Source organism: Lissotriton vulgaris, unplaced genomic scaffold (assembly GCF_964263255.1).
Source record: "Lissotriton vulgaris unplaced genomic scaffold, aLisVul1.2 SCAFFOLD_675, whole genome shotgun sequence".
In the NCBI taxonomy this organism is placed as follows: domain Eukaryota; kingdom Metazoa; phylum Chordata; class Amphibia; order Caudata; family Salamandridae; genus Lissotriton; species Lissotriton vulgaris.
This window is the reverse complement of record NW_028249837.1, coordinates 440,635-456,612: the sequence shown is the minus strand read 5'-3', so window position 1 is coordinate 456,612 and position 15,978 is coordinate 440,635. Positions and strand designations below refer to the sequence as shown.

At 45.7% G+C, this 15,978-nt stretch overlaps 1 protein-coding gene across 1 annotated transcript in view; it reads left to right on the top strand.

The window, feature by feature from the left end:
* LOC147663476 (long-chain-fatty-acid--CoA ligase 5-like) overlaps positions 1 to 15,978 on the top strand; it is a 225,920-nt gene that overhangs the window by 189,355 nt on the left and 20,587 nt on the right. Inside the window, exons 15-17 of the mRNA XM_086950420.1 lie at positions 690 to 762; positions 4,507 to 4,595; positions 4,684 to 4,800. Of these exons, the coding sequence (XP_086806546.1) occupies positions 690 to 762; positions 4,507 to 4,595; positions 4,684 to 4,800 (279 nt within the window). The remainder of the gene's footprint in view (positions 1 to 689; positions 763 to 4,506; positions 4,596 to 4,683; positions 4,801 to 15,978) is intronic.

The window sequence follows — 15,978 nt, the reverse complement described above, 5'->3', positions numbered from 1 at the left end:
CCGGTCTATTCCTACTAGCTTCCGTTCTTAACGGCTGCTTCTTTTTCTTTTTTCTTTTTTTAAATGCGATTTTATATAGCGCAAACATTAGCCGAAGGTGTCAGAGCGCTTTACAAAAGAACCAGTTGCGTTACATAAGGACATGAGTTACATAAGAGATACAAACAGAAAAAACTGCAAATGTACAAGTTGTAAAGTCACTCAAGGAAGAGATACAAACAGAAAAAAATGCAAATGTACAAGTTGTAAAGTCACTCAAGCAAGAGATACAATCATTCGACCAATATCCTTAGGTCATCCTTTGAGGCCTCTAAAGACATCTCAGGCTCCTCTGTACTATCTCCCCATGCACCAGAGTGTGAGTGTGATCATGCACCTGGAAAAAGTGCAATAAAGTCACTCACGTAAATGGTGACAAGTTATAAGAGACACATGGAGCACAGGCAGGAGCTCGCACAGCCATGAAGTAGTCCTTCTCGTCCTTCAGGACTAATGCTGGTCCGCCAAGGGCCGGTATAAGTCTAGCAAATTATCTTCAAGGTTTGTTCAGTGTGTTTGCTTTCAGAACTGTTTAATCAAATGCAGACAGTGGGCGTACATTGTACACTGTGATGTGCATACAAGCGGTAGGATTGCTATTGTTTAACTGTGGCCTTTCTAAATAGGACTTGCTTCCTTTCTTGAAACAGATTTTCGAAGCCTATGGGCAAACGGAATGTGCAGCAGGATGCACCCTCTCCACCCCTGGGGACTGGACAGCAGGTGAGAACCCGGGGCACTGCCAGGGTGGGAGCAGCACTGTCACCAGTAGTAGTATTACTATTACCACTACTAATAAAATATTAGTTGTTTATGTGGCCTTGGTAGCAGAGTGAATGACTATACATTGCTCTAGAATCTAAAGCACCACATTTTCTTACTTCATAAAGCACCGTTGAATGGCTTACATTGAGCAGGTGTGCAATATAAAAACCACAGGTGCCGTGCCACGGTAACATTCCCTCTGTGTACAGCACCGTTAGCATACTGAGTGTCCACATTGTTAAAATATGTAAACCTCAGGTGCTGCGCCACTGTAACATTCCCACTGTGTACAGCACCGTTACCATACTGAGTGTCCACATTGTTACAATATATAAACCACAGGTGCCGTGCCACTGTAACATTCCCACTGTGTACAGCACCGTTAGCATACTGAGTGTCCACATTGTTAAAATATGTAAACCTCTGGTGCTGCGCCACTGTAACATTCCCACTGTGTACAGCACCGTTAGCATACTGAGTGTCCACATTGTTAAAATATGTAAGCCTCAGGTGCTGCGCCACTGTAACATTCCCACTGTGTACAGCACCGTTACCATACTGAGTGTCCACATTGTTACAATATATAAACCACAGGTGCCGTGCCACTGTAACATTCCCACTGTGTACAGCACCGTTAGCATACTGAGTGTCCACATTGTTAAAATATGTAAACCTCTGGTGCTGCGCCACTGTAACATTCCCACTGTGTACAGCACCGTTAGCATACTGAGTGTCCACATTGTTAAAATATGTAAGCCTCAGGTGCTGCGCCACTGTAACATTCCCACTGTGTACAGCACCGTTTCCATACTGAGTGTCCACATTGTTACAATATATAAACCACAAGTGCCGCGCCACTGTAACATTCCCACTGTGTACAGCACCGTTAGCATACTGAGTGTCCACATTGTTACAATATATAAACCACAGGTGCCGTGCCACTGTAACATTCCCACTGTGTACAGCACCGTTACCATACTGAGTGTCCACATTGTTACAATATATAAACCACAGGTGCCGTGCCACTGTAACATTCCCACTGTGTACAGCACCGTTAGCATACTGAGTGTCCACATTGTTAAAATATGTAAACCTCAGGTGCTGCGCCACTGTAACATTCCCACTGTGTACAGCACCATTAGCATACTGAGTGTCCACATTGTTAAAATATGTAAACCACAGGTGCTGCGCCACTGTAACATTCACACTGTGTACCACACAGTTGCCATACTGAGTGTCCACATTGTTACAATATATAACCACAGGTGCCGCTCCACTGTAACATTCCCACTGTGTACAGCACCGTTAGCATACTGAGTGTCCACATTGTTACAATATGTAAACCACAGGTGCTGCGCCACTTTAACATTCACACTGTGTCCCACACAGTTACCATACTGAGTGTCTACATTGTTACAATATGTAAACCACGGGTGCTGCGCCACTGTAACATTCCCACTGTGTACAGCACTGTTACCATACTGAGTTTCCACATTGTAACAATATGTAAACCACAGGTGCCTCGCCACTGTAACATTCCCACTGTGTACAGCACCGTTAGCATATTGAGTGTCCACATTGTTACAATATGTAAACCACAGGTGCCGCGCCACTGTAACATTCCCACTGTGTACAGCACTGTTACCATACTGAGTTTCCACATTGTAACAATATGTAAACCACAGGTGCCTCGCCACTGTAACATTCCCACTGTGTACAGCACTTTTACCATACTGAGTGTCCACATTGTTAAAATATATAAACCACAGGTGCTGCACCACTGTAACATTCTCACTGTGTACAGCACTGTTATCATACTGAGTGTCCACATTGTTACAATATGTACACCACAGGTTCAGCGCCACTCTAACATTCCCACTGTGCAATGCATCATTGAAAAAGCAAGTTTCTGCTTTGCAACATTATGTAAAGCACCATTTGCATGGCATGTGCACCCTTTTCCTTACCTAAAATACAGAATGTCATGACAAAGTGCACACAGGAACTCACACCTACATGGACTTAGAAGCACACATAGAAAAAACGGTGCATTTTGGGAGCCAGTGGTTGCAGGTGGGGACCACCCACGCTCATTCTTGAGCATCATTACTTATTTTTCTTCATCAGACTTTGGCCCAAAACAAGAGAGAGAAAAACATAAAAAGAGGAAAGAAGAAGCAAAAGAAAGTCAGAAAAACAGTGGCAAAATGAGAAAACAAGGACGAAAAAGAATGTGCAGGAGTGAAACAGCAGCGCAGGGCAGCGAAGGCCCGTGTAGGGCGTTCCACCGGGCGGTGACGTGGGGCGGGGAGGGGCAGGGTGGGGGGTTGTAAAATACGGGAAACGGATGATTACAGGTAAGTAACGTAAAAAATAAATAAAAATAACTTTGTTGCGCGCGCTGCATCGCATTTGGCGTTGCAGCACGCTAAACGAAATTCGTTTTATTTATTTTTTACGTTACTTACCTGTAATCGTCTAATTCCCGTATTTTTCACCCTGCCCCTCCCCGGCCCCACGTCACCGCCCATTGGAACACCCTACACGGGCCGTGGCTGGTGCAGAGAGTGTCTGGTGATGGATTAAATATACATGAGTTAAAATCAAGAATAAAGGATGATAAGGATGATGATAATGATGATGATTAAAAGATGGATTGAATATGCATGAGTTAGAATAAAGACTATGCATCCTTGGTATTCTTCACTGCAGAAGATCGGGCTCAAACAGTGCCTGGGACCCTGTGGCTTTTCTCCAACTTAGCTGTGCAACACAGCTGGGTTGGAGAAACATAAGTGTTCATGTTTGTTTAGCTGGCCTAAGACGGCCTTCCAAACTGACATGCGCACTTATAAGTGTACCGTACTCCTCTTCCCTGCCATGCCCGGCCCACCCCCGCCCTATACTCATAGCGCGTCTCAGACAGCGATAAATAAAATAATTATAACATTGTATTATTATCATTTTATTTATCATCTGCTGGCTCTGGGCAATGGGGTGATGTCCCTCCGCCATTACTGAGGAGCCTCTGCTGGCAATGCTGCTAACAACTTGTTAGCAAATGTTTGTGACTGGCACATATCATATTACACATTAAGCAGAGAATGGTTCCACGTGCTGACGTGCATAGTAATATCTCATCACATCATCACTGCAAGGATGCGATTAGTCCAATCAAAACTTGGTGAGACATAAATGCTTCTTGGGTGGGACATACTCAAGACTAGGGAGAAAAACCCATCAAATAAGAGCAGTGAACTTAGATTAGATAGACAAGAAAGCCCTTAACAAATGAGCGGGGTGAGACCCATGGCCGACTCTAATTCTGTGTTGGATTAAAAAGCTCTGTTGCTAAACGACAATAGACAGAAACATGGCTTCTTCGTCTTCTGGAACATGAAAAGGATGTTCCAAACTGTTTTCCTGCTCAGAAACCATCAGACAAAAAAAACATCCATTTGCTTCCAGTGTAATTAATTCCTCTCTTGAGAAATATCCCGAGATAGAAAAGGATAAAAGGCTCATTTAATCCCCTATCTAAGAAGGGCAAGCACAGAGGCATAGAGGTGCACCACACTATTGTGGATAGAAAAGGCAAGCAGGAAGGGAAAAAAAAGGTAACCGATTTCAGATTCACCAGTGATCAAATATGTTCAAGATGAATTGTAGATTACTTATAGCATACATGTGTTCCTATTTCAGGCCATGTTGGCACACCTGTTCCTTGCAACATTGTCAAACTGGATGACGTCCCAGACATGAACTATTTCTCAGCTAACGGGGAAGGAGAGGTAAATATTTCTCTCATGGTATGGTCGGGGCCAAAGGAAAACCTAAACCAAGGAGCCAACTTCAATGTTTTTATTTATCTATACACAGATCTGCATTAAAGGAACCAATGTGTTCAAAGGCTACCTCAAGGACCCAGAGAAAACGGCAGAAGCTCTTGACGCAGATGGATGGCTTCACACCGGCGACATTGGGAAATGGTTGCCAGTAGGTTATTTGCTTATTTCAAATTTTCATGATGCTAAACTCTCTCTTATTTACTATGTCTTCCTAGGGGCGTGAGATTTAGCCTCTAGGATAAAATGTAGAGTGTGGCATGCCTGGGGTAGCAGATGAAGTGGCTGGTGCAGGGGATGTAAGTATTACTAGAGTGGTGGCAGTACGATTCTTTCTATTTCATTTACATGCAGAATCGTCAATGCATGTTCCTTTTGATACTTTTATGAGACCAGTATAAAAATCCCAATGCATTGTTCGTTGGCACATGTCAATGCACCTTTTGTATTTTCATGCTGACCCAATGAAAGGTTTCATGATCTAAAAAAATGACCTTGGGTCAGGGTTCCTCAGAAGAAACCTTTATGTGTGCTTCCATGAGTGAGGTACATCCTATAATGCTTCTTCATGAAACTGTTTGCTGTGTGGTCCTTGGGCAATATTTTTTTCTACAGTGTGCACTGTTCAACATTATGGCAAGGCTAACCTCGATTGTGGCTGTTTCAAGTCATCAGTCAGTGATGCGGCACCAAAAAAGCAGAATTCCCAAAGTTAGCAGTTTGAGATACTGTGACTCAGGGATATTATTGGCAAATTATGAGGAGCATTTGGTTTCGCTGGACGGTCTCTCTCTTTTCTTTGGACTTCTTATGTTTGCAGTTAATGGGGACAAACTGGAAGCAAACTGAGTAGTACATCTTGAAGATTTTCCAGGGTCTTTTAGGAACACTTACTGTAGGAAAGGGGAGGATTATGTGGTATGGTTGGGTAACCTTACCATGCAATATTATCACAATGCCTCAAAGATGATCCTTGGATTCACAACAAAAAACCCTTAGCTCCGCCCTGGTAGTGTGGCAAAGAGTAGTCAGACTTTATTGGAGGAACATGTGTTAAGCCTTTTTAGCATACCATATTGGTTCATAAGTAATTGAGATGAGTCAATAGAAATTCGACACCAATTTATAAAAATAAAGCTATTTTATATAACTTTCGACACCAAAGCGAACTTTTTAACATACATATAACCCAGAGTTATAGATGTTCAAAGGGATGACAAATAGATACATTAAAAACAGCTGTCATTTACTGTGGCAGCTGACAAAGATAAGGAGTGGTGGGTGGATGGAGGGGACCTGGGGAGCACTAAGAGGGGGCTGCAGAGTGGGGAGTTAAAAATAACAAATAAAAGACTTAACTGGTGCTGCCAGCCGCCTTCCACTTCTCTGTTTCTGATCACCGCAGTCCCTGGCTTAGCATCATGAACTTCCCATCCACTCCCCGTGCTGCTCTCAACCATAAGAGCAACGTGGGGATTGGCCTGAGCGGGTTGGATTAACGCTCGCTCTGGCACAGAGAGTCTGTGTTGTTTCTATAACCCAGCTGTCGAATACAGCTGAGTTGGAGAAATCTAAGTGAGCATGTCAGTTGGCCGGCTGAGACGGCCAGCCAGGCTGACATGCACACTTAAAAGTGCACCTTTCACTCCTCCAATCTCCTCCCATGCCCCGGACCTGTCCCTCCATGCACATGCTGGCTCAGCCAGTAGGTGAAAAATAAAATAATAGCACAATATTGTTTTATTTTTCAGCTGCTGGCTCTGAGCCAGTGGGGCGACACTCCTCTGTCATTGCAGAATAGCAGCTGCTGGTCATTTAACATTGCGGTCAATGGCAAAAACTACTAGTGACAATCAGTCACTTAAAGTTCCACCCTCGCAGGGTAGAGGTGGTAGGGGTCCCAGGACTCAACAGTCAGTTAAATTTTACCTGGCCTGTGGATCCCGGGTGCAGTGGTTGTCCTGGCTGTCAGTGGTCCTACATGGGACCCGCAGTAAAGCTGCTTTTCCCATAGAGACGGTGCTGCCAGAAAGAGGATGCAGAATTATAAGAGGGGGGTGGTTGCTGACATTGGTTGTAGGTATTGTATGATGCCCTCGTAATGCAGCATCAAGTTAAGGGGTCGGTTCCCGGACTAGTGACCAACAAGCCTTGGTAGTAGTAAAAGTACCTTAAATGAACTTCGACGTCTTGAGGTCAGGGGAGTGTGGAGCGGCTTCAAACTTCGGTGACAGCCAGACTGCAACTTCCAGAATGCACTCAACCATTTAACTTTGGGCGATTCCTCAGAGGGCCCAATGGGCAGCTATTCTTTGGTTCCTGGGCATTGTTTTACCTGCACTTTGCAGGGGACTGGTCCCACCCGTCCAGGGGAATTGGAGGGCGTTCTGGCTTCCAAAAGGGTCTCTCTTCCGGAGTGTTGAGTTTCAGCCAAGGACGAGGGTCGTATACTCAATTCCAAGTCTGTTGCCTCAGAGAATATCCCTCTTTTGTTTTATGCCGGTGGACAAAGTCCTGTTGTCGATGACACGGGTCTCCTCTTGGTCCTTCTTTGAAGTCAGTCAGAACTGAGGTTCTGGTGTGAGGGGTTCCCTTAAATCCTGGATTTTGGCAAGTCAGGGGTGTGGGAGCTAGCAACCAATGGGCAGCTAGTCCCTTACAGCTAATCCGCCCCTGAGGTGATCACATCTGGTGGTGTAGGTCACCTTTTCTACCCAGAGACCACTATTTCAGCACTCCTAAAGATGGCATAAATCAATTTTAAGTGTACAGATCAGGCTGCTCACTCTGGAGATGTGTCCAGCCTTCCTGGAGGTGAACAATCTGCATACCTAATTTTCCACCTTGGTTTGGTCCAAGGGTGCCTGGGGTAAGAGGTGGGCTGTGTCCTCATTAAGGCAACAGCCAAGATGCATATCAGAGGCAGGGCATCATTTGAAGCTCACTGTTCTGATGTGTCACTTCACTAGCCCCCTTGTGAGGATGGAGGTGTGACTGACTGCCTTCCTGCCCAAGTCTTTGTTCTGACTCCTGGGAGTGCTCAGTCTACCTGATAGGAGTTCAGAAGACTCGCTTAGTGGCAGCTGGGGCGGAAAAAGCCGGGTTTAACTAAATTAGAACAGAAATGGAGGAACAGAACAAGAGAGGCTTGAACTAGAGACCTCTTTTGGAAGTAAGAGAGCAATCCCTATGTTAGTTACAATTGGAAGCAAATGAGAAGGATGCATCAAACCAAGGTACCTAACTGAATGGGTTTCCAACATAAACAATGTTCAATGTTTTGCTGACCGTTCTTTCCATTCAAATTAACTACTTCTGCAAAACCAAAGGTTTCCAAACTTTCTCCTCATCTGAACTACCGTAAGTGCTGCCAGAAAGCCTGCCACAAAACCCTCCCTGCAACTTACACAACCACTATATGGGACCATGTCACTGGGTGAAACCATCCACAATTTCCGGTTTTATTCCACTGAGATGAGCTACGGCCATAGTTTGCACTACTTAATTATTTTACAACCTTGTCAGTCACAAAGTCCACTCCTAATCGACTCTATGCTTTGGGCTGCGGTCAGCATTTTACAATCTTCAAATGTGGTGATGCGCCATTTAATTATTCAACGAGTTTTAAAGTTCCTAAGTCCTTGCTGGTATCCAAACGCTAGTAGCACCAGGTTAATATAGCTTTCTGGTTTATGTGTGTGGCAGACGAGAAGACTGGGTAAGTGTGTTCCACTTAATACGTGTATTTTTTTTAATAGAAATTACGCATACTTCACAATTAAACGATTTCGTTATTTTTCCCACCCTTAATTAACCTACATTTTCTTGAAACCATGCCCTGCTGCTAAGGTCATTATGAGAATGATTGTGTTGCTCAGACCGCTACTAAAGGATTGGGCGATTGAGACTTTAGGAAAGAGAATGAAAGAAAAACAGAGAGGGAGAGAGGGAGCAAGAGGGAGCCATAGTCAGAGAGAAAAACATAGGGGGACAAGACGTAGAGATTAAAAAAGGGGGGGGGGGAGAGGGATAAGAAGTGGAGAGAGTAGAGGCAGAGGGAGAAAAAGAGGAAGAATGAGAGATGGTTGGAAAGTAGAGTGAAGGATAAGAAAAGTGAGAGAAAGAATGGAGTGAGGGAGAGAAAGAAGCATGCCATGTATGAGAGACGGGAAGAAAGAGAGAGAGATAGAAAGAGAGTGGACTTTTGCAGACTGGGTTGGTCATCGCAACCATATTTGCAATACTGTTCCTGTGAAAAGAACAACGTACAATCGTCTGTTGGAGTATATTGCATCCTCGCTCAGACAAGCATGCAAAATCGTACTTAACAAGCTGAGGAACTTCTGAGAGGAGATTTGCATTTTAATGGCATTCATAAGACTTCTAAATCCTTTCTTTTAGCTGAAGGCGCCTTAAACTCCTACACTAGTTCATTATTATTACCATTATTTTAGACTTATATTATGATATACAGTAGATATTTTAACTTGTGCAATGCAAGGTTTGGGTAACTCATCAAATCCTGATAGCTTGTTTAAATATATAAAGGGAAAGCAAAAGCAGACTGTGTGAAGTTCGTTGTGACTCTTCACACATGACAGTGGGGACTTAAGATTTTTAGTACAGGTTTTTTATAGTATCAAGCGCTGATATTGAATCTGCTTCCGGGACCTACTACATGAGCAGCCGAAACTAGAACAGGGGATGTATACAGTGGCTGTTGCCAGAGAAGGTACGGTCTTTGAAGACCTAGAGGTTAACTTAATATGTGGACTGCAGAAACAAAATACCTGCTTTAGAAATCTGGGTCTCTTTTTATGGTCTGGCTTAACAACGCAGCTATTGCCAGACAATTACGTGAGCATCATTAGAGAAGGCTTTGGCACAGCCCACATGCTGGAAGTCAGGAGTGCATCTTATGATTGGGCAGAAGTTGTATGCTTCCACACAAAACAAAGTGCTGCCCTCCACGTAGCTGTGATCATTTTGTATATTTACCCAGCTGGTTGAGCAAGAACTTTCAGGGGTACACACATGGTATTGGAATGTTAATAAAGAGTTTTAAATAACTAGAAAATGTATGTTGTTGTTCTCAGATAGGAGCACAGATGGGAGCAGGACAGTCATTAACCTACATGGCTATTTAGGTCTTGCTTGACTGTGTAACTATGATATGACCTTTTAACCTACACCAATATTATTCTACAGCTCTTTGCATTCACACAAACATATATTTTCACCTGCTATTTACTTGTGTAAACTGTATGTTTCTTTTATGGCTTTTAGCCTAAATAAAGATTATTATATATACTTGTAATGATTCACAATACCATACAACATCCCCTTAAAGCACGGACAATTCTTGTTTAAACTGCATTGTTTGATCCTGGGCGAACCCCAATAACTTTATGCCGAGCTCTGAAGCAGTGTAGCACGTTACTGATGCTAAATAAATAAACGTGTTGCACTTTGTCCTACAAAAACTGAAAGCACCTCGAATCGGACCAACCCAGGCATTGAGGGCCATGTGTGAAAAAGTGGCATAATGGGTCACGTTTAGTTGTTGTTGGTCGCTATTTTCTGCAATTGCAATACAAACAACAACGGGGCACGATGTCACATATCACGTGCAGTGAGATCCCAATGAGCCTTGTTTCATACTGAGTCAACGAGGAAAGTTAAAACAAGGAGTATGACAGAGCTTGAGCGGGCCTTTAATGAAGCAGCTGGATTAATTAACCGACTTCTTGGGTACAGCCGATCCGTCGCCATCCCCGAGGAGCTGATAACCTCCTGTGGGCCAATTTGCTTCACTAAGCTGTCTTTGGAATAACACCTTTCAACCCAATAATTGTCCCCAGGCGCGTGACCCCTGATCTCCTGCAATAATCAGAGCAAATGAGGCCGACACGTTCACTTCAAGACATGACTGACCCCGGCCTGCAGCTCATTAAGGCAGGCAGCAGAAAAACACGTGCTTGTATTGGTTCTCTGGCTTTCCTGAGGGTCCGCTGCCCCTTCCGGAGCGTGTTAGGAAGCCGAGCCGTCGAGGATCACGGGTGAGCTGCCCACTAACAACACGTCGCTGGGAGCAGTGGGCCAGGAGAGGAGGGGGCGCATGTGAACCCAGATTTCTCAAACTATTTCTTGTCTGGTGGTATAGTAGCTCATCCTGTTTGCGGTTCCTTTCCATTCTGGCAATGGCAGTTTATATTTAAATTGGGAAATGTGAATTCAAAATATGAGAATGCGAAGAAAAATAAGGCAAAATGGTATATCCACTAGACATTGCACATTTTAAGAGTTCTGCGGAGCAAAAGGCTCCTGTGGGGGTCGCGTACACACACAGGGTCAATCCAAGCGAACCCTCGAGAGCGGAGGGAGGGAGATTCGTCCTGTCTCCACAGGCACGACATCTTCCATACTACAGGCAAAGCCAGGAGAAAACGCCCGTTCCTCGCTGCAGGCTTGCCTAAGGGATGGTGGAGGGGCTCGGGCGGTGGCCGCAGCCACATCCTCTGACTCAGGGGTGCCCGCTCTCGCCCCTGCTGTTCAGCAAGGTGGCAAGATGGCAAACGGTGCCGGCAATTAAGTCACTCATTGACACCAAAAGTAAATGCTGGTTGCAGAGTTTGGCTGGCCTGAAAGTGAAAAATACCAGCTCGCAGGGTCTGAGCTATCATTTCATCTCTCATGGAGTTCCTACCTGTAGAGGAGGCGGCTGATTGGCCTCTTTTCATGCTGTTTCAGTGCAGACATTTCCTCTCACGGAGTCAGCCCAAAACCATTCCCTTATTTACACACAACAGACATTCCACTATTGCCCTAAAGTGCAGTTTTATCCCCTGAAGCATGAGGTCTATCTACCATGACCCTAAGCAAATCGAATAAATTACTTAGACACGGGTTTCGTCAAGTTGGGAAAACCCAAAATGTACATCACCTTAACACAGAAAACACGGAACAGCTGCTCAGTGTTTTCACTGTGCAGGCGGCACTCACCTGCACTTTCAAAGGGGATTAGTGATCCCCTTGCAGGCGGGTGCAGCCAGTGACTGCACCCACTTGCAATGGGATGTCTGGGGGGTCCATGGGTCCCCCTTTACGCCCTGCAGAGGTCTGCTCTTAGGGGGCGCACTGACAGTGTGCCACCTTTTAAATGGCGCACTCTCAGTGCGTCTCCTGAGGGCTTCTGTAATATGGCACAGGCGCAGAGTTAAAGGAATTCACTCATTTGCATAGGGCACACCCCCATGCAAATGAGGGAACACCCTTTGAAGGTAGCTCTAGCGCATTAAGTGCATCAGCGCTATCGGTATTATAGAAGAGGACGCACAAGCGTCTGCGCCCCCTTCTATAATACCAAGGTGCCCTAGGTGCTCGCAAAAAGGGCCCCTTCTGTAATACAGGCAGACAGTGGAGCTTACCAGAGTTTCTCCAACTGCAGAGCTAAGGAAAAAAGGGAAGGGGGAGAGAAGGGTGGAGAAGAGTGGAATAAGTAGAAAGAGAGCAAGAGCCTGCAAGAGTGAGAAGAGTTGGGACCAATAGAGGCAACCTTGGCCCATGCAGGTAAGAGAGTTGGGGTGGTGGGGCGGGGTGAGGGGAGATTTCGCCGGATGATGACGAGGGAATTATAATTATTTATTTAATTTTTCCTTGTCATCGTCCATCGAAATACACCCCACCTGGTCCCACGCTCTTACCTGCACGGGCCACAGCTGAATAGAGGCTGAGAGATTAGGGGACATAATGTGTTTGAGTGAGTGATGATGTGAGAAAGAACAAGTGGAAGGAAAAGAGGGGCCAGATGAAAGAACCTGGCAGGGCAGGTTGGTGTTAACATTGGGCTTGAGGATGAGCTCAGCAAGGCCAACGATACTACTGTTAATTCTAATGATGCATTATCATCAGTTAATTGCATGCCCACTCATATCAACACATGTTTGGCTTGGACCCATAAAGAAATAGCACGCAGTTAATATCCGTTTAGGGTCTCGTAACCTGTATAATTATTGTTTCTGATAGATACATCTGCCAGTGGATTCCTCACCTTGTGAATATCCCCTGCGTCAGCAACATTTGGAAAAAAAATTTGTAGCTTCGCGCCGACGTGGCGACGTCACAGAGGCATGGCATCGCGCGCGACTCCGCTGACGTCACCAACACCATAATAGGCCCACACCGGCGTGATGACATCAGTTCCATTTTTTCTGCGTCGTCGACGCTAACGGTTTCGGGCAATCTCTGTAGCTGTTGGTAACTTTGTTACTGTTTTCTCTGTTTTCTTGCTTCTTTGTCTCTCTGAAGATGTCGCCTTTGAAGACCGGATTCAAGCCATGTAGAGAGTGCGGCAAAATGAGGTCGATCATGGACCCGATCGAGGACTGTATCTGGTGCCTGAGTCCGTACCATGATGTCGATAGCTGTTCTTCGTGTAAGAAGATGAATCCGAAGGCACTTCGAGAGAGGGAGACTAAGCTTTTAATGGCGAAGTTAAGAGGAAGTAAAGAAAAGAAGACTTCGAGATCCCGTTCGAGAAGGGCGAGGTCGAAGTCGAGATCGAGGTCGAGGTAAAGATCCTGCTCGGCGTCGCTTTCTGAGTCGTCATCCGGTCATGCTTCAAAGTCGAAAAAAGAAGCATAAGAAGCGAAGGCATGAATCTCGGCATCACTCCGGTAAGGATTCGGACTCGAGACCGAAGTCGCCTAAGAGGAAGCATGTGAAGGATGTAGTGTCTCCATCAACACTGGTCTTGGATCCAGAAGGTGAGGCTTCGCCTTCGGAGTCGCAGGTTCAATCACCGACTCCGGTTTTGAATCCGTCTCAGGCGCCGTCTCCGGCTCAAGAGGATGAAGAAGTCCCTTTGAATGAGGGTTCGATGACACAACCACCTGTGGAAGAGGAGGCGAACCCGGAACCTCTGAAGGGTCAGTCTGTTGGTTCTTACCCACCTTTCCTAGCTCCAGGTCAAGACCCTACTGCGTTTTTAAATGCTATGTATGGTGTCTATTCCAGAGCATGGTACCTCTCTGGTGCACCTTCGGGTCCTATGGGTCCTCTGGCGTATAATTTAGGAGTTTCCCCCTCCTATGCTCCATCTCCCTTTATGCCATTTATGCCGGCTCCGACGCCGCCTTGGCATTACTCGACGCCGATACAGACGTCGCCGGCTCTGAGTCGACCTCGAGAACAGCGCCCTGGTCCTACGGATTCGATCTCGATGTCGATACCGGCTCCGTCGGAGTCATTCACAGATCCAACGGCGCGGCTGTTGAAAGAGAGATCCAGAAGGGATGCTCAGCGCCTCATAGAGGAGCAAAGATATAGAGAAGCTGAGGCTGAGATGGAAGAAGGTGAGCTTCAGGAGAACTGTTTTGAAGATCTAGGAGAAGCTAGTGGTTTGGAACTTTCTCCTGAATGGAAGCTGCCATCTGTGTCTGATGCCCCTTCAAAGGAAGTTAAGCCATACCACATGGTCATGAGGAAGGCTGCAGAACTTTTTAATTTAACCTTGCCTACAGTGGAATATAAATCCAATCTCTTGACTGAGGTTCTCATTTCCCCAAGTTCTGTTATTGAACCGTTGCTTCCCTTTAATGAAGCATTAACTGAAACTATTTTGGAGGTTTGGAGCAAATCTCTTATAGCTCCTGCAGTGGCTAAAAGTGTTGTAAGGAGGTATAGAGTTGCACCTGGGGATCCTGAGTTTTTATCCTCGCCTGAATGTCTGATTATTCAGGCAGCCTGTTCAAAAAAGACTGTGGGTGCATTCCCTCAAGTGCCTGGGGATAAGGAATCCAAGAAACAGGATCAGACTGCGAAGAAGTCTTTCTCTTCAGCAAGTATGGCTTTAAAATCGACTAATGCCACTTGCCCTATGGGTAGATGCATACATGCCCTGATGGATTCATTGCGACTGTTGGCTCCTAAAATTCCTGATGACAACAGGAAGGATTTTGATGAGGTATTGGCTGATGCACAGGCGGCTGCACGTCAAGTGATCCAGAGTGGGCTAGATACTGCTGATTCAGTTGGTCGCATCCTGGGAACTGCTGTTGCCTCTAGAAGGACTGCCTGGCTGAAGTCATCAGACTTTTTTCGGAGGACGTTCAGGCTGCGTTATTGGATTTGCCCTTTGACGGTGTTGGACTTTTTGGTAAAAAAGCTGATGCAGCTTTGGAAAGATTTAAGGACAGTAGGGCCACTGCCAAATCTTTGGGGCTGCAGACCAGAGGTTCATCTACCAAAAGGTATAGGGGTTTCGGACGTTCTTCTTTTCGTCCCTACCGTCAAGTTCAACAGCAGCAGCAATATCAACAGCAAAATCTGCTGTATAAGTCATACAGGGGTAAGCAAAGAGCTCGTCCTCGAGGACGTCAAGCCTCCTCCTCCTCCACCTCTTGCAACCCCCCCAGCCACAGAAGCAGACCTAGATCCGCAATTCCGGATCATGCGGGTCCTGTTGGGGTCGGCTTACTTATTTTCTACGGGTTTGGGAATCGGTTACATCAGATCTTTGGGTTTTCAATCTCGTAGAAAATGGGCATGCTCTTCCCTTTCGGGAATTCCCTCGGAATTACCCTCCTTGCTAAAGTTTTTGCATGGAGGAACACCTGTTACTCCTGCAGGAGGAAGTCCAGACACTGTTAAGAAAGGGTGCAATAGAGATGGTTCCAGAGCAGGAAAGGGGTCAGGGATGCTACACCCGGTATTTCCTGATACCCAAGAAGGATGGCAGACTTCGTCCAATCCTGGATCTCAGGATCTTGAACCTTTAAAACAGGAGAAGTTCAAGATGCTCACAGTTGCACAGGTTCTTCAGGCGCTGATGGAAGAAGACTGGATGGTGTCAATAGACTTGCAGGATGCATATTTTCACATCCCTATCCTGCAGTCACACAGGAAGTATCTCCGTTTTACGGTAGGATTGCAACATTACCAGTTTGTGGTTCTACCGTTTGGTCTTACTACTGCGCCTCGAGTCTTTACCAAGGTGATGGCTGTGGTGGCAGCACATCTCAGAAGATCGGGGATACCGGTATTCCCATATCTGGACGATTGGCTGATCAAAGCAGAATCTCCAGAGAAGGTGCTCCATCATCTGCAAGAGACAACTCAGTTGTTGCACATGTTGGGTTTTTCGATAAATGTGCCCAAATCTCACCTTGTACCCTCCCAGCGCAACCTTTTCATAGGTGCGGTACTGGATACAACTGTGTGTCGTGCATTCCCTCCTCCTCAAAGGATTCGCAACATACAGGAGTTGATTCCTTTATTTTTCAATGGAGCGGTTGTTCCAGTCCTGAAGGTCCTTCGCCTGCTCGGTCGG